Source organism: Patiria miniata, unplaced genomic scaffold (genome assembly GCF_015706575.1).
Source record: "Patiria miniata isolate m_02_andy unplaced genomic scaffold, ASM1570657v1 HiC_scaffold_7, whole genome shotgun sequence".
Taxonomy (NCBI): domain Eukaryota; kingdom Metazoa; phylum Echinodermata; class Asteroidea; order Valvatida; family Asterinidae; genus Patiria; species Patiria miniata.
Genome location: NW_024037074.1, coordinates 46,533,434 through 46,555,090, shown reverse-complemented (window position 1 = coordinate 46,555,090; position 21,657 = coordinate 46,533,434). Strand labels below are relative to the sequence as shown.

The following is a 21,657-nucleotide window of genomic DNA, read 5'->3' as shown; positions in this document are numbered from 1 at the left end:
TACAATAAATAACAGCAGATGCAAACTATCAGGTTCAAAGATCCATACTAAATTGATAAACAGACCTTTTTGAAAAAGTACAATAACAAAAGACAAATTCGGTTTTGTTAAAAAAAAAAAAAACAAACAAAAAAAAAACCCCAAAAATATATATATTTGTATTTTGATCTGTGCAATTTTGTACAGCAAAAACATTTGAAAAATGTTGCAACCTGACGCCACTTTTTTCTTCATATATCATCTCAGTGAAGGTCAGTCATTGCAAAAATGATGATAAGACATGAATCTGGGACTGAGAAAAATTTCCAATTTTGTTAGGAAATACTCTCCATAGACTTTGTACACAAGCGCTGAAGTGGTGTCAGGCTGCAACATTTTTTTTCCAAAAACTTTAAATGTCTTGCATTTTGCTATGCAAATCAAGGGAAATTTCTTTCCGCACCAGTTAATGTTGGGTCTGACACTATGCTAGATTTCTGTACACATTCACCTAGAAACCGTTCAGGCCCACTTTGCGTGCCCTTCACATATTAGGGCATTCTGAACTAATTTGAAAGCATCAATGTCGACAACATCAGAATCAGTTATTTTATGACTAAGGCATTGTCTTCATTGACAAGCTAATGTTTAATACTATTTTAGCCGTAGACATACAATGCAAGGAATATACAGCCTGTATTAATACACCAACCTCGTCCCCAGTGCTTCTTATATTTCCAACCTCGTTTCCAATAGTAAGCCCTGGATAGGAAACTTTCTTCCTGTATCCTGATTCGATACCGTAATTGGCTAGTAATGGTTTGATATCGTGTACTTGGTCTTGTTATTGCCAACGTGCATTACGTGTTTTCAAGGTCATTGTAAGTATAATGTCCGCGCCTTTTCAGAAATACTCCTTTCATTTCCGATTTGCTCATATTAATATGAAACATGACACTGCATATTGGCAGGATAAGATTGTAGCATTTTGTTTTCACAATTCACGGCACGACAAATTGATTCTGTTTTTACCCCAGACCCCACATACAAAAACAAATGCTAATGTAGCGCAAAGGCGGGCACCAGACTATTCCTCATTTGCATACGTGTTAAAAAATCTTGCACTTGCAAATGATCCAATACCAGGGTGAGAGAGCAGGTACTGTTGGGCGCGTACTGCTCGACACCCTGGGGACAAGGTTACCCAATACACATATACAGGTGCAAAGGTCAAAGAGCAAAGGTCAATTAGGTCATGTAGTGCTCAAAGGTCAATTAGGTCATCACAAGACTAACAATAATTTTTGGGGGGGGGTCACTTTCATCAAATCGTTCGGCAAAAGCTGAGCAAAAACTGATACATGTACCATCACCAGGTTACGCGTTTGAAATACAAATAACCCCTGCACCTTACCCTGCAGTAGATAAGCTTAAAGCAATTATCTCAGTTAATAAATGCTTGTAGATATATGCAAATCTTGGCAAAGTTGGCAGGTCATCCAATGGGATTGTCCAAGCCGCGTCATGTGATCAGTTGCTGCCACTCATGCGGTGGTTGAGGGACTCGGCGACGTCATCGATAACTTTGATGGCCGCTACGGGAATCCTCGTCCCTAGGGATACAAATGGAAAAGCAAGGAAAAGAAAAGATAGAGTATGAAAAAAAATATCAAAAAGCGACATATGAAGAAAGTTTTTAAAAGAATAGAAATCATATTTGAAATTGGTTCTTCTTGGTTTCTTGGTTGGTTCTTCTCCTAAATACTCCGCGTGGGAGTTTATACAGGAGGCCAGAAACACCGGGGCAAACCCCTTCTCTTAGCGATAAGTGTCACTGGGTTCTTTTACGTGCACTGCATTACACAACACACGGGACCTACGGCTTAACGTCCCATCCGAAGGACGAAGCAATAATGGTTAAGTGCCTTGCTCAAGGGCACAAGTGTCCACCTGGGCTCGAACCCACGCCACTGTTGCCTCTGAAACACCAGAGCATGAGTCCGGTGCTCTTAACCGCTAGGCCATGACACTCCAAATCTCTGAAAAGGTTCTCACTACATGTAACAGATTTGACATACTTTGGAAAGTATTCACAAGAAATTTTTATTTAAGAATTATAAAAAGCTTTAAAAAGGGTACAAAATGCAACAAAAATGGACTGACCTGGGCCAAAGATACTCTTGACTCCTTTCTGGAAGAGGAAGTCGTAGTCTTGTGGAGGAATGACTCCACCAACAATCACACAGATGTCACTGGGGAAGGGAAAGAAATCATGAAATTTGTTATTCTATTCTATTTGTTGTTGTGACATTCAGCACAACTTTTCTGATAAGCATTAACCAGTTCCCGCCGAGGTTACTTTGACATCGACCGGACCCATGTGCGGGATTGTTTTTCACAAACCTCGATGCCAGACGGGTTCAGGCCGTCATCTGCGGGTAGCACACCCTGATATTTCCAGCCTCGCTCGCTGCGAGTGGGTCGCCAACAGATATTTCTGGGGGGGGGGGGGGGAGGGGGGTGCTCAGGCGATTTGCCGAACTGCAGGGAGTAACAGGCAAGGCAGTTAGGGGGCGGAATAGGGACAACAGGCTGAATTTCTCTTACCCTCTACCCATGTTGCTGAGGGCTTTGATCAGCTCAGGAACCAGTGTCTTGTGTCCGGCTGCCAGGGTGCTGACACCGACAACATGGACGTCGGAATCGATGGCTTGCTGGGCGACTTCCTCGGGAGTCTAGTGGTGAAATATCAATGATGCAGAGCTCAGTTCCATGACGTCAAACACAGTAAGAAAAAAAGTTTGGGAGACTGCCAGCCACAGGAGTCAAATATGATTTTTGGAGAAATTGTCTGCTTACCTGGAAGAGGGGTCCAATATCCACGTCGAAGCCCAGATCAGCGAAGCTAGTAGCGACCACCTTAGCTCCTCTGTCGTGACCGTCCTGTCCCATCTTAGCGACGAGGATACGAGGCCTGCGCCCTTCCTTGTCTTGAAACTCCTGCGAGGGGAAAATATGGAAATTCCATGGACGGAATCTGCACAACCTCTGTTGTGGGCGCTGCTTTGCCAAATCACAAGGGCCAAAATTCCGAGTGCTTCATGGGCACTCGGAATTTTGGATTAGCACAGTCAATTTGGAACAAGCACCCTTTACAGGAACCTTTTAGCGGTTATCCGCACGTGCAGCTGGAAAAGGGCTCGCATCTTGGAATAGCGCGACACTGAGTGCAATATGGACCATTGTGTTATGTGTATCAACACAGTTTGTTGCCATGGATCAACCAATCAGGATCGAGGATTCAACTTTGCTTGAAGAATAAAGATTCTCATCTACTCACCTCGATCCTTTTGATGCATGCATCCAGTTCCCTGTCCTCCCCGTACTCTGATTTGTAGGCGCCGCTCACCATGCGATCCACGGCGACGTGACGCGTGAAGACCTTCTCCATGGCGTCCGAGATTTCACCCACGCTGCACCGCATCCGGGCTGCCTAAGGAGCAACACAACAAAAAGAAGACAAACTTGCAGCACAGTACGGAACTCGCCATGACGAACACAATGGGGTCAACTCAAGATTGTTTGGTATAGTGGTGGTCTGTTAAAGTGATTTTTGGCAGCTGAAGCCCAGTATGGGCTCTGTGCACAAGTACCCCCTCAACGATAAGAAAGGGAGAGTTTGGGAGACCACTTGGCGAGACATCTGAATGCACTGCTTGACACTCACGCGAAGACACAATGGCTTGCTGCACCTTCAGAATAGAATACGTCATGGGTACTCTGCGTGTGAACCACTGATCTGATACACCGTGCCCTCTGGAGACGTGCACACAATAGGGAACAAAAGATTGTATACGTCTCCACAGGGCAATTTCTATAGATGAATACGTCTCCACAAGGTTTTCACGAAATAGATATATGGATTTTACTCAAAAACTAGGAATTTCCAAGGTGGGTTGATCCGTGGCAAATGGAAGAGTTTAAGAAAAGGGATATTAAGTCTGAATTTCAGCCACGGAAATTAATTCTGGTTAAAATAAGAGCATTTTCAAACTTCACTTTCAAACTCGAAAACTTTACTACACGAGGACAAAGAAATGTCTCCACAAGGATACAAATTTCAGTATGGGTGCAGGGTATCCCGTCCAAAGGGGCTCTAGAAAGCGATCGAAAGGCGCCCTCTCTTGATCAAGCATGGAGCCATTGGTGGTGGTTTTTGACAACCAAAGCCCTGGTAAAGTTGTACATCAAATTTCAGAACTAAAGCGTAAGTTCTAATTAGACACCACGTGATAATTTCATACATGTATTTCATTTAAATAAAGCTTTCAGTAAGTTCTTCATTGTGCATTTTGTGGCCTGGGGTGGGTTTCATTTTGAATATTTGCATGAACCAGAACCGGTTCGTTATTTTTTATTTTCCTGACTTACTGTGACACTGTACTCCAGCAGGTTCCCTGTCCCATTCTGCGCACATTTAGTCAGATCGTCCAATGCCTTCTTAGCCTGCATACAAAAGACAGGAATTGTACAACACATTTATCATTAACCCTTCAATATTTTACACTACGAGAGGCAAGTTGGGGTAAAGAACACTGCCTAGGGACATAGCATGAGCACCGAGTGGATTCAAAATTCTAACCCTCTGCTTGTGAGTCACAAAGTGTGACTTACAAGTGTGCAATGACATCAAACGTGATTGTACATTCCTTCAGGAGTTTTCCGGCATTCCTCCCCCCCCCCCACCACCGTCTCCAGCGCTGTATCGACATTGGAGGATGCCAAGTCAAAAGTGGCAGATTCTGAAAGTGAGTTTTGTTTTCGTATGGCGTTTTAAATCTCACCCTCTTGCACAAAGCTGATGAAACTCGCTCCATATAATTTGTCATGCCTTGTCTGTATGATATGCAATTTTGGTTTAATTCCATTGGAAAACAACCCAGTTATTTAGGATCAAAAGTAGGACATTTTTTTGTACACGTAGTTGGCGTAAGGTGTATTGCCCAAGGGCACAACATCATGGCCAGCAGCTGGATTCGAACCCCTGACCCTCTGATCACGAGTCACAAGCACTAACCCTAAATACTTACAGCTGCCTCATCCCTTGTCTCTCTGATGTTTTTCAGTTTGTTGATCTGTTGCTCTCTCACGCTGGTGTTGTCGATGGTAAGTACCTCAATTGGGTCTTCTTCGGCCAACTTGTATTTATTGACCCCGACAATCACCTCTGAAAATTATAAATAAAAAAAGCCATCAAAAGCATTGATAGGTTTTATAATTATTTCTTTCAGGCAATGAAAAAAAGGATTCTTCTTAAGAGCCCATGGCTCCTTGGCTCGCAGCCAAAGATAAAACTGGCCTTTGTGAAAAAAAATCGGAAAATAGGCCAAACTAAAATCTGTGTGCAAAATTTAGGCCACACTGCAGTTACAATGTACACATGTACATGTATGTACATCGACTCGTGTCTTATTTTAGATTCCAACAAAATTTTATGATGAGAAAAATGTTCAGTGTTTTCATAAAATTAAAAAGCCTGATTTACGGTTAGAGTAACGGACTTGTCAACAAAGAAGCTCACTTCTTACTTGAGAAAGTCGACGAAAAAGTCTGAAAGACAAGTGCACCATTTATAACACTATTCAATCATGTCACGGAATTGATGTCACCAGTTTCTGATGTCAATACTTTAAAGGGTGCCCTCTATTGATGTCATACCTTGACTGGAGTCAATCCTAGCCTGTTTTTTGGCCGCGCACTCCTCAATCTTGAGTTTGGGGTAACCCTCGGCAACTGCCTTGGCCATACCACCCATCTCCTCAATCTGTCACGTCAAATTATTCATGGAGGGAAAGAAAAGAAAATGAAATAATCACCTTAAAACCTAAACCTCATGCATGAGAAAAACGGCCTCACAGCTTCACAGGTCTTTGGTTGCATTGTAACAATTCTTAATTTTCTGTAGTCTAACTGACTAATTTTTTAAGTGTACACAGAAAAGAGATGCAGTGCCTTCGTGAAAATCTAGTTTAATGAGTTGACCCTACAGCTGAATTCATGATGGCTGAGAAGACGTCTTCTCCCAGAGATTAACGCTAACCCCTAGGGTATTTTGGCAAGAAACTCTGCTGAACACAGCAACACCTAACACTTGTCAAGCCAAAAATGACAAGCTTGTTGAGTGAAGCAAGATGCATCAGGTCAAAAGTTTCAAGGCCAAGATGCCTCAGGGTTTGCGGTCCGTGGTCCACCAAATGACGCAGGATACAACTGAGGAATTGTTCAATGGGACTAGCTTTCATTGTTTCTGAATTGTTTCAGAATTGGCCGTTTATGCACAGTTGGTGTTGATGGCTCAATGCAGCAAGTCCCACAGACTTTAATAACTGATGCACAGTATTGCGTCTGGTAGGGTTGATCTCTCTACAGGTTCTTTGACATCATTTACCTCATCGATAATCTTCTTTGCCGCTTCATACAACTCATCTGTCAGGCTCTCCATCAAGAATGAGCCGCCCCACGGATCAGCAACCTGGAGTAAAAAAAATATGTAAAACTTACAAAAAATACGTAACTTAGAAATGCCACTCCTTAATTGTTGGAGTTGATCACACGAGGGCGCCCTTGACAAAATTCTACTATTGTACTGCAAGGTGCGTACATCTGAAATGCCACAATTATCTTGGATAAGATATTTAGAAAGAGTAAAGTCTGTCTCAAGCCAATATAGCCCATCAGGCCGGCGTTTATCTCCGATTTCCATGGCATGAAAAGACTGAGAATATTTCCTGGATGGGATGCAAGTCCATCGCAGGTTACTCCCCAGCTAATGCCGGTACCCATTTATACTCCTGGGTGGAGAGAGGCAAGTGGGGGTGAAGTGACTTGCTCAAGGACACAACATATGACCAGCAGCTGGATTAAGACCCCTGATCCTCTGATCATGAGTCACGAACCCTAACCACTAGGCCACACTACCCTTGGATATTATGGGTGTATTTATTGTAATGAAATAGCTTGGAGCATTTTTGCTAGGATGCAACCTGAATCCTGCAAAGTCCTCCGTTATTTCTTGAATGTGGTCCTTGGAGGGTGACCACTACCTCAATCCTGCAAAATCCTAAAGAAATCACTGTTGAGGCAGAGTCAGTGACATCTTGGAGCAGAGCAGAGGATTTCAAGTATAATCTAGGCCTAAATTTATGCACGGCTGAGAATAAACAACACAAGGTCCGGCCCAAGACCTTGACACAGACAATGCATCCTCCAAAATCAGCCACACATTTTCGCCGTATAGCCTCAATCCTGCAAAATCCTCCATTTTGCAAAGAGGATTTTGGAGTATTTGGGGAAGGTTAGGGTTAATTGACCACTAGAGCAGGCCCTTGAATCTCTGTAATTACGTTAGGAATGCCGCTCTCTTCTTGGATGATGATCTGCGTGTTCCGCGCAATCCTGGCGCTCTTGACTGTGGGCAGACCCAGGGCCTCGTCGAAGGAGTTGGTGTGCAGAGACTGGGTACCTCCAAATACTGCAGCCATGGCTTCCACCGTGGTACGAATCACGTTGTTGTATGGATCCTATACAGTGGGGCAGATAGGGGAAATATTTGGGGGAATTGTGCCTTTGATGATACAAGCATGGCATGGCAAAGAGATTTGGCTGTAGGGCCATCGCAGATTTGTCCTTTGAAAAAATATAGGTAGAATAACAAGCACTTTTCAAAATTTTCAAAATGGCTGCCATTGCTGGTTATTCTACCTATATTTTTTCAAAGGACATATCTGCGATGGCCCTGTAGCCAAATATGTTTCTCATGACATACTCTGTGTGCCAAATGCCATGCTTGTATCACCAATGGCACAATTCTATCAGCTATCTGTGAAAAGCAGACTATCAGGTTTAAAATTCGAATAAATTAAACAGACTTTTTTAAACTGCCCAAATCCGACGTGCAGATTATGTGTGAGAGTTAAGACAAGTCAATTACTTGTCAAATCACACTTGTGATGGACAATGACAAAAGAATGCCTTTGTGACAATTTATTGGAATAGATTACGACTCTACTTGAGACCAGAATGTGATGACTGATAACGACTTGTGATGACTTGTGATTGAATTATGATAGACTTACGATTGACTTGTGACTGACTTAAGATGACTGGCAATGACTTGCCATTGACTTGTGATGACTAGTGATGACTTTTGATAACTTGTGATTGACTTGTGACAATTTGTGATGACTTGTAACGACATGTGATGACTTGTGATGCCTTATGCTGACTTGTGGTGACTTCTGATATGGATGTCCCAAAAATACCGAATATTTGATCATCAAATGAATATTTGAATATTCGGTCAAGTGCAGTTTTGAATTATCAAATACTAAATGATTCGAAAATTGACAGCTCTAACTTCTGATGCCATACCTGTTCAGTGAGAGACCACCCTGACGTCTGTGAGTGGCATCTCAGCACCGCAGACTTGGGCTTCTTGGGGTTGAAGTGATCCCGTATCATGTGAGCCCAGAGACGTCGAGCTGCTCTCATCTTAGCTATCTCCATGTAGAAGTTCATTCCGATCGCCCAGAAGAAGGATAGACGGGGAGCAAACTGGTCGATGTCCATGCCTGCTGCCAAACCTACTCACCAACAGCCAAAGAAAAACATGACCAAAAAAACATGAACAGGGTTTGAACCTTTGACCTCCGGAAAACCGTACTGATGTACGTATTCTACATCTACATAACCCCCGAGGACCGACACACAAAGGGAGAAAACAGACCCTTTCAGTCCTCGGGAGTTGGGTCTTTTGTTGGAAACGGTCCTCTGTAGTAACTTTGTGTGCTTAGTCTACAGGAGAGTGTTATATTGCAGGGACAAAAGGGAAACACAAAGCATTGTCCTCGAGAGTAAAGTAAAACAAGAGTGCATGCTCTACTAGCTGAGCCATCCATCATCAAGTCAACTCTAGTCGGACTGCAACAAACGAGCGTTATTCCGTGCATCTGTGGAGAAATGAACAACAGACAAACAAACACTCAGACCAACAGACACGCTACCTGTTCTACAGTACTGGAGTCCGTTGCCCAGTGTGAATGCCAACTCAAGTATGTTATCCGCGCCTGCCTCTTGCAGATGGTAGCCAGAGATGGAGATGGAGTTGAACCTGGGCATATACTGTTGACAATCAAACACAACAGAATAAGTTTTTAATAAACAAATTGTCTGAAATCACCAACAAGTTTGATTTTGTTCAGAGGCGGAGGGAAACAGTAAAGCCTGCAAGTACTAAATTACTGCCAGACCGCAAATAATTTGAAATTTTCGAAGTGGGCAAATATATTACTGGTGTCTATGGCAGTTAATTTAATGACCTATAAGCAAATGTGGTGATAAAATTCTCCACTTGGTTCCACCGCGTAAATTTTTTGGGCTTTGATCAACGTTAATAGTCTGCAAGTTCATAGCCTGTCCTCATTTGAGGTTTGGTAACCAGTCTAACAGCGAAGCATGGTGTAATAGACAAATTTACAGCACAGGAAAAAGTACTCTTAATGCTGAGACAAAATCTGAGACAAAAGATTAAATTACCTTAGACGAGTACGCAAAGATATCACCCACGATACGCATGGACGGTTCGGGAGGGTAGATGTAAGTGTTTCGCACCATAAATTCCTTCAGGATGTCATTCTGAATTGTGCCCGTCAGCTGCTCTTGCTTCACCCCCTGAAATAAAATAGAACAGTCCATGTCTTCATTTAAAACATGTATCATATTGTTGAGAGAAGTACAGTAACAATGCAATTGAGGGGAGTGTAACTATAATTGTACTTTCATTGATGTTAATTGACGTGCGATACATTTTTTCTTCAATAACCAAAAAAAAAAAAAAAAAATGTAAAGACAAATTCCAAACCTGTTCCTCTGCGGCAGCGATGAACATCGCCATGACAGGCAGCACCGCTCCGTTCATCGTCATGGAAACCGACATCTTATCCAATGGGATGCCGTCAAACAGCTTCTTCATATCTTCAATCGTATCTATGGCAACGCCTGCCATGCCGACATCGCCGTGGACGCGGGGGTTATCCGAGTCATACCTGTGGAAAAAATAAATCCAAAAGATCAATCTGTTTTGTGACATTGAACATGAAAATTGAATAAAGTTGAAGCAATCAATTGCATTACAAGCCAGTCTCAAGTAACAGAAGACAAACAATCTGTCAATCACAAAAAATAAAAAGGCCTTCGTTACATGTCAGTTTGAGAGGGCTTGTGATGATTTGTGGTGACTTGTGATGACTTGTGATGATTTGTGATGGTTTGTGATGACTTGTGATGATTTATGATGGTTTGTGATGACTTGTGATGTTTTGTGATGGTTTGTGATGACTTGTGATGATTTGTGATGGCCTGTGATGACTTGTGATGATTTGTGATGGTTTGTGATGACTTGTGATGACTTGTGATGTTTTGTGATGCTTCGTGATGACTTGTGATGACTTGTGATAACTTGTGACGACTTGTGACAATTTGAGATGACTTGTGATGACTTGTGATGATTTGAGATGACTTGTGATTTGAGATGACTTGTGATAACTTGTGACAACTTGTGACGATTTGAGATGACTTGTGATGACTTGTGACGATTTGAGATGACTTGTGATGACTTGTGACGGTTTGTAATGACTTGTGATGACTTCTGATGACTTGTGAGGACTTGTGAGGACTTGCGGCGACTTGTAATGACTAGTGATGATTTAAGATGTCTTGTGATGACTTCTGATGACTTGTGATGGACTTGTGGTGACTTGTGATGACCTGTGATGACTTGCGATGACTTGTGATAATTCACAAGTTCACTAGGCTTAGATTCCAGGATTTATGAAGAACTCACCCACGATGTGTTGCAAGGTCAAATGCCACGCTGAGACCCTGCTGTCCAGCTTTAATGTTCTCCTTGTAAAACTGGTTGCTTTTCTCAACAGTGCTGAAACCTGCGTACTGAGATAGTAAAAATACATATTTTTTGTCAAGTGATGCTGCAAATGCCAAGTTTTACAATTTTCCCTTTCGAGGTACTAAAGTTACCTTCTACATGTACAGGTTGACATTCCCTCAAAAATAAGCAGAGTTGAGATTTGAATTCCGAGTCTGAAAATGATTCCATTCGATTCTGGTACAGAGTTCCCTAAGCTTAAATAGCAGCCTCTGCTAATGCCTTGAAGTTTTACGCAATGAATCGTCTGTCTTCAGTCAAGACCACTGGTAACAAAATTCAATCCCCATGTGGTTAGGCTGTTTCAAGTTCCGAATCCACCAGAGTACTACCAACTAGATGTCAGATTTTAGGGATTAAAAAACATTCAGAGTCAGCGAAAAGTCTAGAATTTAGACCATCTTATGGTCCAAAGCAGTGTTTACTGAGCTCTTCAAATGAGCAGGTATGTAGACAAAGAGCTAAACAAACTTATTACAAAAGGCGATAACTCAGACTAAAAACTTGCAATTTCGTACCTGCCGGATTGTCCACGGTCTCTGGGTGTACATGGTGGGGTAGGGGCCTCTTGTGTATGGGTATTTGCCAGGGAGTTCCTCATCGTGTTTGGCCGTGTCTCGCTCTGTGTACAGTGGTTTGATGTTGATTCCCTATATGAAAATTCCCAAACAATTTCATATTTCAAAGTTGGTGATCCACAAAAATACAGACAAGCAAAAGTTTAGAAAATCAATACGGCCGACTACACAATCGGCTGTCCGATTCCGAACGATGTGTTCACCAAAAATGTGCCCTAAGAGCACATTTTTTAAAGGATTTTTTTCAGATTTCCCGAGCCTAATGGACGTGTCTTCCATGAAAACACAAGGTGAGTTGAAAATTGTTGTGTTTGGTGGCGAATAAGTGGTGACCGGGTACGAAACTCTTCCCAAAGTGGAATTTTTTTGTGTTTGTACAAACCTCCGGCGTTCTCCAGGTCAGCTTTTCTTCGGGGTCAGCCCCCTTCAGTTGTTTCTTGGCAAGCTCCGCCCATTCTTCATGCAGAGGCTCACGACTGATGTACCTGGCTGGTGCCTGACTGCATGCTGGCAATACTGCCTACAAAAGGGAAAATGTTTATTGACATTGTTAGTCTTCAAAATATGTTGTTTTGGAAAGAATGTTGCAACCTTACGCCAATTTTTTTTCATATATCATCTCAATAAAGGTCGGTCATTGCGAACATGTTGAGAAGACATGAATCTGGGACTGAGAAACATTTCCAATTTGTTAGGAAATACTAAGAAAATGTTCTTGACTCTCAATAGATTTTGTACACAACCGCTGTAGTGGCGTCTGGATACTACATTCTTTCCGTTGTTTTAACTTTTGAGTGTAGGTATTTTACAATTACACAATGAATAATGATTAATAGCCATAAGTAGTAAGGAAGGGAAAGGTGCCCTCATAATCATATACTGCCCTCATTTTCTTCCAACAGACCATTTCAAAATTATATTCTCCATTTTCCAACTTTTGTCCAATATTGTTAGTTTTAAAATAAATTATTGGAAAAAAATTTGCGACCTGACACCACTTTTGTCTTCAGATATCATCTCCATGAAGGTCATTCATTGCAAAAATGATGATAAGACATGAATCTGGGTTTGAGAAAACAATCCAATTTTATTAGGAAATAGGGCCTACTTAGAAAATTAGAACATTTTCTTGACTCTCCATAGACTTTGTACGCAATCGCAGAAGTGGCTTCAGGTACGATTGCAACATTTTTTTCAAATTATTAAAAAAAAATTCATTTTCAAAGTTAACGTTAGGCCTAACGAGTAACGTTATTTTGTGAATCCTGTTTGGCGTTGGCTTGAGTAACTCCAGCTGACATGCTCCATATTCATTCACATGTAACTATGGAGCATGTCACTGTCAGCTGGAGTTACTCAAGCTAGTTTGGCGTCACATATTAATTATTACCAAGCCGGCGATCTTTGGGTTGCACAATTCTTTACAGGCTGGACATGATGGTTAATCCCTCTGATCAGTAATTAAGACCGCCCCCCAAAAAAATTAAAAAAAAAAAAAATCACCATTCCACCACCCACACCCCCCAAAATAGTGTAGAGCTGAGGCCGAGTGAGGGAAAGGCAAAAACCAATGGCCCATGTCCGGTGCGGGTTACGATTCGTTTCTGATTGCAATTGTCATTCATATATCGAAAAAGCATCCTTTATAACACGTCCACAGGCTTCTTGTTACCTTACTCAAGTAGCTCAAATGTTTGGCTTTTGTAACAGCCGCTAAACGAAGCATTTTTACCGCGTTGTGTCTTGCAAAATGTAAACAACTCGTGTGAAGCTCACTGACCCCGCACGAAATAAGTTAGTCTGGCTAACAAAATACAAACTTAACTTCAACAAGGGCTGGGGAGGCAGCAACCATACCGTTCTCGTACCACCAGTCTATCCACAATAAACATGACTAAACTAATATGGTAGTCTGGGGACGAGACTATAGCCGGGATGTTTGGGTTTCCAAAAAAATCATCAGGTCATCCTCAAGTGGGGGCAAACATCTTAGTTTTTGAGAATATATTTAAAACAGCGATAGAAGAGTCACTGAGAGAAATCAGTAAAGAAAGTATAGAAAAATGATAAAATTTACGTGTTTAAAATCAAAATAAGCGAATATGTTTCCCCCATCTAATACTCAAGCTCCGCCTACCATTAGCACCACTACCCTACGTTCTAGAACGATCTGCACGTAGCGCACGGGTCAATGAATGCACTTTTGACCCCTGAACTATTGACCTAATTATTGTCGTTAAATTTATGTAAGATCAGATCTGCCGTGTTGAAAGTTTTAAACTATTTGTTTGATTTTATTTAAGTCGTATTTCTTTGAATTAATAAATGAACAGTCAAAGTATATTCTTGAGACAAAAATTTCACTTTTTATTTGAGAAAAACTGGCCAATGAAAAGGTCGTATTACCGGCGCTTTCCAAATAAGGCTCTAAAAATGATGACGTATCAGGAGGCGGACATTACGCGTGCGCATTTTTACGCAATTCCCTTACAAGCGTCACGTTGCGTGAAGACGAGTGCGATCAGAATCCTATAATTTCGGTAAGTTTTTATACATAAAGTACGAAAATAAATAGAGTGAAATATAATCTATGTGTTAAGAGGGTGTGTGGTTACTATTATGCAAAGTTTGACAATAATCGGTGTATGTATTCCAAAGATCTGAGGGTTTTAATTCCTCTTGGCAGACGAACGGACGTCATCACTCTTTCAGTTTTGTGCACGCTGCATATGCACTATGCTGCATGTGTTGCATTGTACATGATGTAACCGCAAACGTGGACGTAATCACGTAGGCTACTTAATCACCCTTCACAGAATTGTCGTGTGATGGCATACGTGCTGAGCCAGATAAATTTCACTCAAACCATTTGGGAACAAAATTTATGAAATAATATTTTGCTTATTCAAGTTATTGACAAGAGTCCACTTATTTATCATGTTTGATTTGAATATTAGTACATAAGTAAACGTCATCACCCTGGTCATGAACGTGGTTATTCGAAAATGATTAAAAAAAAACATTTGAACTTGAAGTTGAATTGTTTACAAATCAGACTTCAGTTCAGTTATAAAAATTTGACTTAATTGTTGCTGATCATTTTATGTGTCTTTTATACTCTATTGACAGTTTTAGTTACCATTGTAGAAAAAATACGGAGGGGACCAAAAAAACCCCAAAAAAACAAAAAAGAAGAAGGAAATTTATATTAAATCGCAGTCAGTGGTAGTTATTTTCGAAAGGTTTTTAATATAACTTGTCTTTTTGTCTGCAGTGTGGCCATATAGCCAGAGTTTGAGATAAATGTTTTAAGGTTTAGCCTTAGGCCTATTTCCTTTCAAGTGTTTTTAACGTTTGCATATTGCCAACTGGACAGAAGGCTTGATTATAATTTTAAGTACATGTATGTGTTCCATTGGCGTTGGCATGTTCGTGACTGGTGACGTCAACATTTCAAAATTGTACGAAGTTGGTGGTAGAAACAAAATGTAAATAAGGACAAAGTTGTGAAAGAAATTCTCATTTAATGGAGCAGATTCAATCAAAGGTGCATTCCCTACTGTGTGAAGCGCGTGAACACGAGTCAGTCTTCCTGAAGTCAATTAATTTAATTTCCTCCAACGAAGGATTGAATTGAGGTCATATCTCGGTCACATTGAGGTCGCAACAGTTGAGTCGAAAGGCTTTTGATTGAAAATCTTCCCCACTGGGCTGGTCTTTGCTCTATGCTCTGTCAGTCTATCTGTCTGGAACAAGGATAAGCCCTCAAAATCAGGCAAGGTATCAAATCCCACATATAAGTCTGGGCATTGCAAAGGTCAAGTGTTCCTCTAGTCAGCTTTCTTTGTTGAAACAAATAAAAATGCAGGCATGAAAGATGATAGCCCCATAAATATGACCAATTAATACTGGACAACCTCTGTAAATATAGGCCAAACATTATGGACTTTGTTATTTGTTTGTTTTTTGCACGTTCAGACTTAATTTGTAGTTTATCTACGCTTTAGTTAGAAGCACACTCGCCCTGTTACTAGAAATGGAAAAGAAGTTTCTACTTTCTCAGACGTCTATTTTTCGTGTAATTGCTACACAACTGACTCAGTCACATAAACCTCCCCTTCCCTCGGGCTGAAAACAAAAAAAAGAAAAGTATTTCAAAAAAAAAGTAACACACACCTGCTTAACTTAACCCTAACCCTCCCTTGAGCAAAAGCTAGATCTGTTGCACTGTTGTATACTTGGGAGGATTCGGAATCGATCTATAGTAAGAATGCCTTGGCAGTTTGATGTTGGGGTGATTGTAGTTTGGCCCTTCTTTTTCACAGTTGTAAAGTTTCACTTAATATTGTGTGTCATGGACCAGCCGGTCATATGGCATCATCCTGCCCAAAACCACCAAGGTGATAAAAATGACATCATTTTCTATTTTGAGCATATGAGTGATTCCCCCCATGCTTTCCTAACCACAGCCACTGATGCATAATGTGCATTGTGATTTCCTTAGCAAATGAATCTTGGCACACTGCCAGATTCTTTTATATGAATGGGGTTACATCAGAACCAGATAGCCTTGCACGATTCAAGGGCCATATGTGCTTTATTCTCATTGCATAACTGTGGTTTTCTTTGTTGACTTGAACAAATACAAATGCAGGCATGACAGATGAGTTAACACTCTCAACTGTTAAGATTAAGCCAAGTCACATAAATCTGTGGTTATGCAATGGTAGACTTTGGAACCTCAGTATTAACCATAAGGCATTTTTGCTAGGATGCATCCTCAATCCTGCAAAATCTTCCAAATGCCTCCATGTAAAAATGGCATACAGCCTCAATCCTGCAAAATCCTCCATAATTTCTTGAATGTTGTCCTTGGAGGGGTGATCACTGCCTCAATCCTGCAAAATCCTCTAGCAGTCACTGCCAATATGTCGAGGCAGAGCCAGTGACATCCTGGAGCAGTGTGGAGGATTTAAAGTACAATCTAGGCCTGAATTTATGCACGGCTGAGCATACACAGCACAAGGCCAGGCCCAAGACCTTGACACGGTGCATTTTCCAAAGTCAGCCACACATTTTCCCATAATACAAGCTTACTGTCACAACACACAATCCTAGCTTGATTTTCTTCTCGAGTGCCTTCTAGGCGAATACCAGCGCTTTACAAACGTTCTTTATTAATATTTATAGCCTCAATCCTGCAAAATCCTCCATTTTGCTGAGAGGATTTTAGAAGGTTATAGGGTTAATAAAGGTTGAAAGTGTAAAAGATAAACCTGATGACTTACTTAGATGCCATCTTTTTTTTTCTTGCTGACCACAGAATAAACTAAATCCTAAAATTCAATATGCCGGAGGTTGAAATCAAGGCTGGAGACCCAACGAAGGGCGCCGCCATCTTTAAGCAGAAGTGCACCCAATGCCACGTCATAGACAGCACAGGCAAGCACAAGCAAGGGCCCAATCTAATGGGACTGTGGGGCCGACGGACGGGGCAGGCGCCAGGATTCAGCTACACAGACGCAAATAAGAACAAAGGTGAGGACATGGGGAGACTTAGCTCCGCTAAGCTAAAAGCATTGTTTGGTGGATTTGTTTGATAAGCAAAAATTAACTGAGAACCACCCACTAGCAGTAAACATACATGACGTGCTAGGTGGCTACCTGTTCTTACTAAGCACGGTTTTGTAATTTGGAGCGCCATTTATTTGGCAATTAGAGGTAGGGGAGATCATTTGTCATTTGTGCACTATGTTCATTTGAGGCAACAAAAGTGTCAAAATCTAAAGAAGGATGCTTAACAACTAACCTGATGAAGTTTTAGTTCTGTGGTAGCCCCATAAATGTGGCCAATTTACTGGACTACCTCCGTAAACATAGGCCACACATCCACATGTACAAAAACGTGTCACAGTTTGTCAAATTTTGATTTTCACATTTAGGCTTAGTTTGTAGTGTTTTTTTTGCTTTAGAAGCATACTCACCCTCTTTTTATAGGCTTATCAGAAAGTGCTGCCTTTTTCAGATGTCTATTTTTTGTGACATTTCCAGATTCATTTGCACACGTTTGCGTATCAAAATTTCAACATGAAATTTCACAAAAATTAGACATCTGAAAAAGGCAGCACTTTCTGATTAGCCTATAAAGAGGGTGAGTATGCTTCTAGAGCAAAAAAAACTACAAACTAAGCCTAAAATGTGAAAATCAAAATTTGACAAAGTGCGGCACGTTTTTGTACATGTGGATGTGTGGCCTATGTTTACGGAGGTAGTCCAGTAAATTGGCCACATTTATGGGGCTAGTTCTGTGGAAGCCAAATCCTCCATCATTTCTTGAATGCGGTCCTTGGAGGTGTGACCACTGCCGCAATCCTGCAAAATCCTCCAGCAATCACAGTCAATATGTCGAGTCAGAGCCGGTGACATCCTGGAGCAGTGCAGAGGATTTCAAGTGTAATCTGTGCCTACATTTATGCACGGCTGAGCATAAACAACACAAGGTCCGGCCCAAGACAAACTTGTGTTGCTGATTTACATCCTGCAAAATCAACCACACAAGTTTGCCATAGAACATTCAAGTGAATACAGACACGGGCACAATTATGTGTGTTAAGACATTAGCGTGTGAATTCAGCCCGCGAGCCAACACACCGCGTACTCCATTCGTGTGCACTACACTTCCGATTCACTTCGGTACTCTTTAGCCTCAATCCTGCAAAATGTCTCAATTTTGCTAGGAGCTTTTTGGAGGATGCGGGAAGGTTTAAGGCTAACCAACTTACAAATTGTTCCCCGGTTCCCTTCTTGAAACAGGTGTGACTTGGGAGAAAGCTACGCTATTCACGTACCTCGAGAACCCCAAGAAATACATCCCCGGCACCAAGATGGTGTTTGCCGGACTCAAGAAGAAGAAGGAACGGGAGGACCTGATAACCTACCTGGAGGCGGCCACGCAGGGGAAGATGTAACGCAGGCTCCAATGCACACTCTCATTAACCTTTGACCTCGGTAGTGTAAGACAAAAATGCTGCCAATGTTTGTTTGTTTTTACAAATCTTTCTGTTAATCACACATTCTGGATTATGGTTAAATCACAAATACCTTTTGTTTTCAAACACAGTATTGCAAATAACTACGTTTCGTAATCTGATTTTTTTTTTATATAGGGACAAAACACTGATTATAGGTTCATTTGCATTTTACTGTTAAAATGTCCATTTTAAGAACTGAATGATCCGGACTTCCATGATATCATTTCTGCTCATGTGCTAATTGTTTTTTACTTGCTTTTTGGCATGTTGTCAAAGCAAAGGTGATGGGTTTTTTTTCCTTTGTGTGCTCTTTGTAACGTCATATTTTGCAGGCAAAGTTGCGTACATGGCAAGTGTGTAAAATATCAGAGAATTGTACAATATCATAAATTTGCAAGTATTATTTGTGGCACAAACCAAATACATGTATATATTCTTATTAATATTTCGCTGAGTGACTTACCATACACGCTAAGTAATCATTTCAACGGTGCATTAAAGAAGCTCGTGTGAATTTAACTTTTGGCTATTATATAGTTGGGTTAAAGTGTAAAGTACGTTGGTGACCAGTGAAATTCACGGATGTTTTGTGAAGGATAAACTTGGCTGGTATCCACCACTCAATCCACAACGATCCTTGAAAGCTACTTTCTTACTTGATGGATTGTGTCCAGTTGGTGATGTGTACGTCCAGGGATCATGTCAGTAAACTACCCAGAATGCCTTGCATTTCCTTCACAACATATTCTGCTAACGAGATGAGTTGTCACGTGTCTTTTCGATAGCGTGGATGGTTTTGGGCCAACATACACATATTTGCATGCGAACAGGTCGAGTCCCAAATTACAGACATATTATTAGATTCAAACTTGCCAGATGATTTTTGTTTCTTTCCAAATCGTTAGGGCAGATGTTTTTGTCTTAAATTATCAGAGGTCAAACCAACAAAAATTAAAATGCATTTTTTCCCCCGAGTGATTATACCGATTTCCCGAGGAGTTTTGACAATATGAACCGCCCATAACGTTTCAATTCCCTGTACTGTAGATTTCCCGATAGCAATATGGTGCAGTGGATCTAGCCGCTTAATTGACAACAGTGTTGAGTGGTTTTTAATACTAAAATATAGGTTTTTCTAAAAACATTTACATATTGTGTGTTGTGGGGTTGTAGATGTACATAAGAAAGGAGAGTTGTCTGTGAATTCTTGTTAGTTTAGTTTCACAACATTTTAAGCAAGTTCAGACTTTTCATCAATTTGTTTAATAGTACATTTATATTCATGCCATGGAGCTACATGTATACCCATAGTTTTGAAGCGATCCAACTTCAAATGGATAAACGAACAATTCCTAAATGCAAGAAAAGAAGTTGAATGGATTTCACACAATACATAATTCACTTATTTTTTTCTGCAGTGATTTTGATGATTTTTTTTCTTTTGCGTGTAACTGTTGTAACTATTTTAAATATGTAAATGGCAAAGCCCCAATTATGTCCGTCTGTGTGGCTTCATTATTTATTGTTTTATGTCATTTGTTTTTAAAACTGAACGAACACTTCCACTGGTCAATTTTCTTTTCATGTATTTTCCCCCTTTGTTTGATTTCGTTGACTTTTGATTTTGAATAAAAATTGTGTTGATTGACTCCAGTCTTTAGTGTCATTTGGGTACTGATCATGCTGTTTAATATGAATATTTTTCCCTTTTTGTAATGAAGACACGATCACATGCGTGTTTAACACGTTTTAATGTGAAGTGTTTTTGCTTTTCCAAGACTCGGAGCAACCCGTCAAGTTCAATGATATAATTATATCGGCTATGCACATGTAGTCGTATCGTCTTCAGCACTCCAAAACACTGTTATTCACATTCAGCAACGCCCCCTTTTGGTCACTTACAGCCAAGCTGCGCGGGCCGAGACGAGAGAGGGCGACAAAGTACGTGAACGGTGGGCCCACCGAGAAAACTTTCTATCACTGTCCTATTGGGAGAGTTTGGCGGTCTGTTTAATCATGGAGGAAGAATTATATTTTCTTCCTCCATGGTTTAATAAATCGTTTCAAAATAAATAACACATTTAGATAAATGTTGATGCAACGCAAAATAACACTTGAGATCTACTTGTGTGATCGCACACTTGTTTTGATGTTTTTCTAGTCAATATTTTGTATTATTCTATCGAGGGGTTGACTAAAATTACAATACTTTCGCATTTAGTTTCGCCTGGAGTTGCAGCTCGATTTAAACGTGTAAAATACACACACATTTAATTTGCTCTAACATCTTAAAAGCTGCAGATCTGTAAATAGATAGGGGGGGGGGGGGGGGTGGTACCATATTTCAATAGGGGCGCTGTTCAAATTCGACGATTATTAACCCTACATTACAAAATGGTGTACCGTATTTTGAACAGGCGGATCTTATACCAGTATAGTTTTTTGGGGGTGTTACGGGGGGGGGGGGGGTTCGACTTATTTTTTAGGAATTTGAATGATAATTTTTTTTTTGACAGAGCTGCGCCTGAGTAACATCACCCAGCAGCCACAAACTCTGACGGGGAACTAGCAGCGAAAAATTAATCCACCAAACGACCATACTTGTACATAACACATGGACATTAACTGCACTGTACCCTGTTGTTGGTGGTTTTTTTTTATGACGCCTCAAAGGGGTGTTTCCAATGTACTTTACGAAACTTCCACCCAGATTTTCAGTATTCTTTTGATTGTCACAGATTTCAGAGCGAGGTCACTTTCCATTTGTTGCCCGCCGTACGTCAACGTTTCTTTATAATTCGCATTTTGGGGTTAAAAGCCCTCTATGGTAAAATAAACCGCAGACATGTATCATCAATGCGGGTTCATGCGTGAGCGAATTTGGAAGCAAATAATAAAAGGGTCATGGCTACATTTTATTGTTATCGAAGGGAACAATGATTGTTGACGTCACTTTCACGGAATTATGAATATATCCCGGAACTCCAAGTTTTCAACGTTCTCAATTTATTTGACCTTGAACTCCATTATGCTTGCCGAACGAGTTAGCTTCATTATTTACACCTGC

General features: G+C 40.8%; 2 protein-coding genes across 3 annotated transcripts; one reads left to right on the top strand and one right to left on the bottom strand.

Moving 5' to 3' along the window:
• Nucleotides 1-1,288: 1,288 nt before the first annotated feature.
• LOC119744712 (methylmalonyl-CoA mutase, mitochondrial-like) lies at nt 1,289-13,715 on the bottom strand. Of its 2 annotated transcripts, none has more exons than XM_038220785.1 (18): nt 13,697-13,715; nt 11,942-12,079; nt 11,500-11,631; nt 10,880-10,986; nt 9,899-10,082; nt 9,574-9,708; nt 9,042-9,159; nt 8,410-8,621; nt 7,383-7,559; nt 6,428-6,511; nt 5,698-5,803; nt 5,070-5,206; nt 4,411-4,485; nt 3,320-3,472; nt 2,839-2,979; nt 2,587-2,714; nt 2,143-2,231; nt 1,289-1,592 (listed from the first exon to the last, which is right to left on the bottom strand). In XM_038220785.1, the coding sequence occupies exons 1-18, from the start codon at nt 13,697-13,699 to the stop codon at nt 1,510-1,512; spliced, it is 2,202 nt and encodes a 733-aa protein (XP_038076713.1). In that variant the 5' UTR covers nt 13,700-13,715; the 3' UTR covers nt 1,289-1,509. The 2 variants fall into 2 exon arrangements, with proteins under 2 accessions (XP_038076713.1, XP_038076712.1); XM_038220784.1 differs by lacking the exon at nt 13,697-13,715 and adding an exon at nt 13,232-13,367.
• Nucleotides 13,716-13,968: 253 nt separating this feature from the next.
• LOC119744713 (cytochrome c-like) lies at nt 13,969-20,243 on the top strand. Its single transcript, XM_038220786.1, has 3 exons — nt 13,969-14,099; nt 16,883-17,097; nt 18,373-20,243. The coding sequence occupies exons 2-3, from the start codon at nt 16,908-16,910 to the stop codon at nt 18,525-18,527; spliced, it is 345 nt and encodes a 114-aa protein (XP_038076714.1). The 5' UTR covers nt 13,969-14,099; nt 16,883-16,907; the 3' UTR covers nt 18,528-20,243.
• The last annotated feature ends 1,414 nt before the right edge of the window (nt 20,244-21,657 follow it).

What these genes read in the sequence shown, in the direction of transcription:
- LOC119744713 (XM_038220786.1), top strand. Translation starts at nt 16,908, where the DNA reads ATGCCGGAGGTTGAAATCAAGGCTGGAGACCCAACGAAGGGCGCCGCC. An exon ending in AGACGCAAATAAGAACAAAG is followed by an intron (nt 17,098 to 18,372) that starts GTGAGGACATGG and finishes TTCTTGAAACAG; the next exon opens with GTGTGACTTGGGAGAAAGCT.
- LOC119744712 (XM_038220784.1), bottom strand. Translation starts at nt 13,285, where the DNA reads ATGCTTCGTTTAGCGGCTGTTACAAAAGCCAAACATTTGAGCTACTTG. An exon ending in ACTCCAGTACTGTAGAACAG is followed by an intron (nt 8,622 to 9,041) that starts GTAGCGTGTCTG and finishes GTTGGTGAGTAG; the next exon opens with GTTTGGCAGCAGGCATGGAC. An exon ending in CATGCATCAAAAGGATCGAG is followed by an intron (nt 2,980 to 3,319) that starts GTGAGTAGATGA and finishes TTCCCCTCGCAG; the next exon opens with GAGTTTCAAGACAAGGAAGG.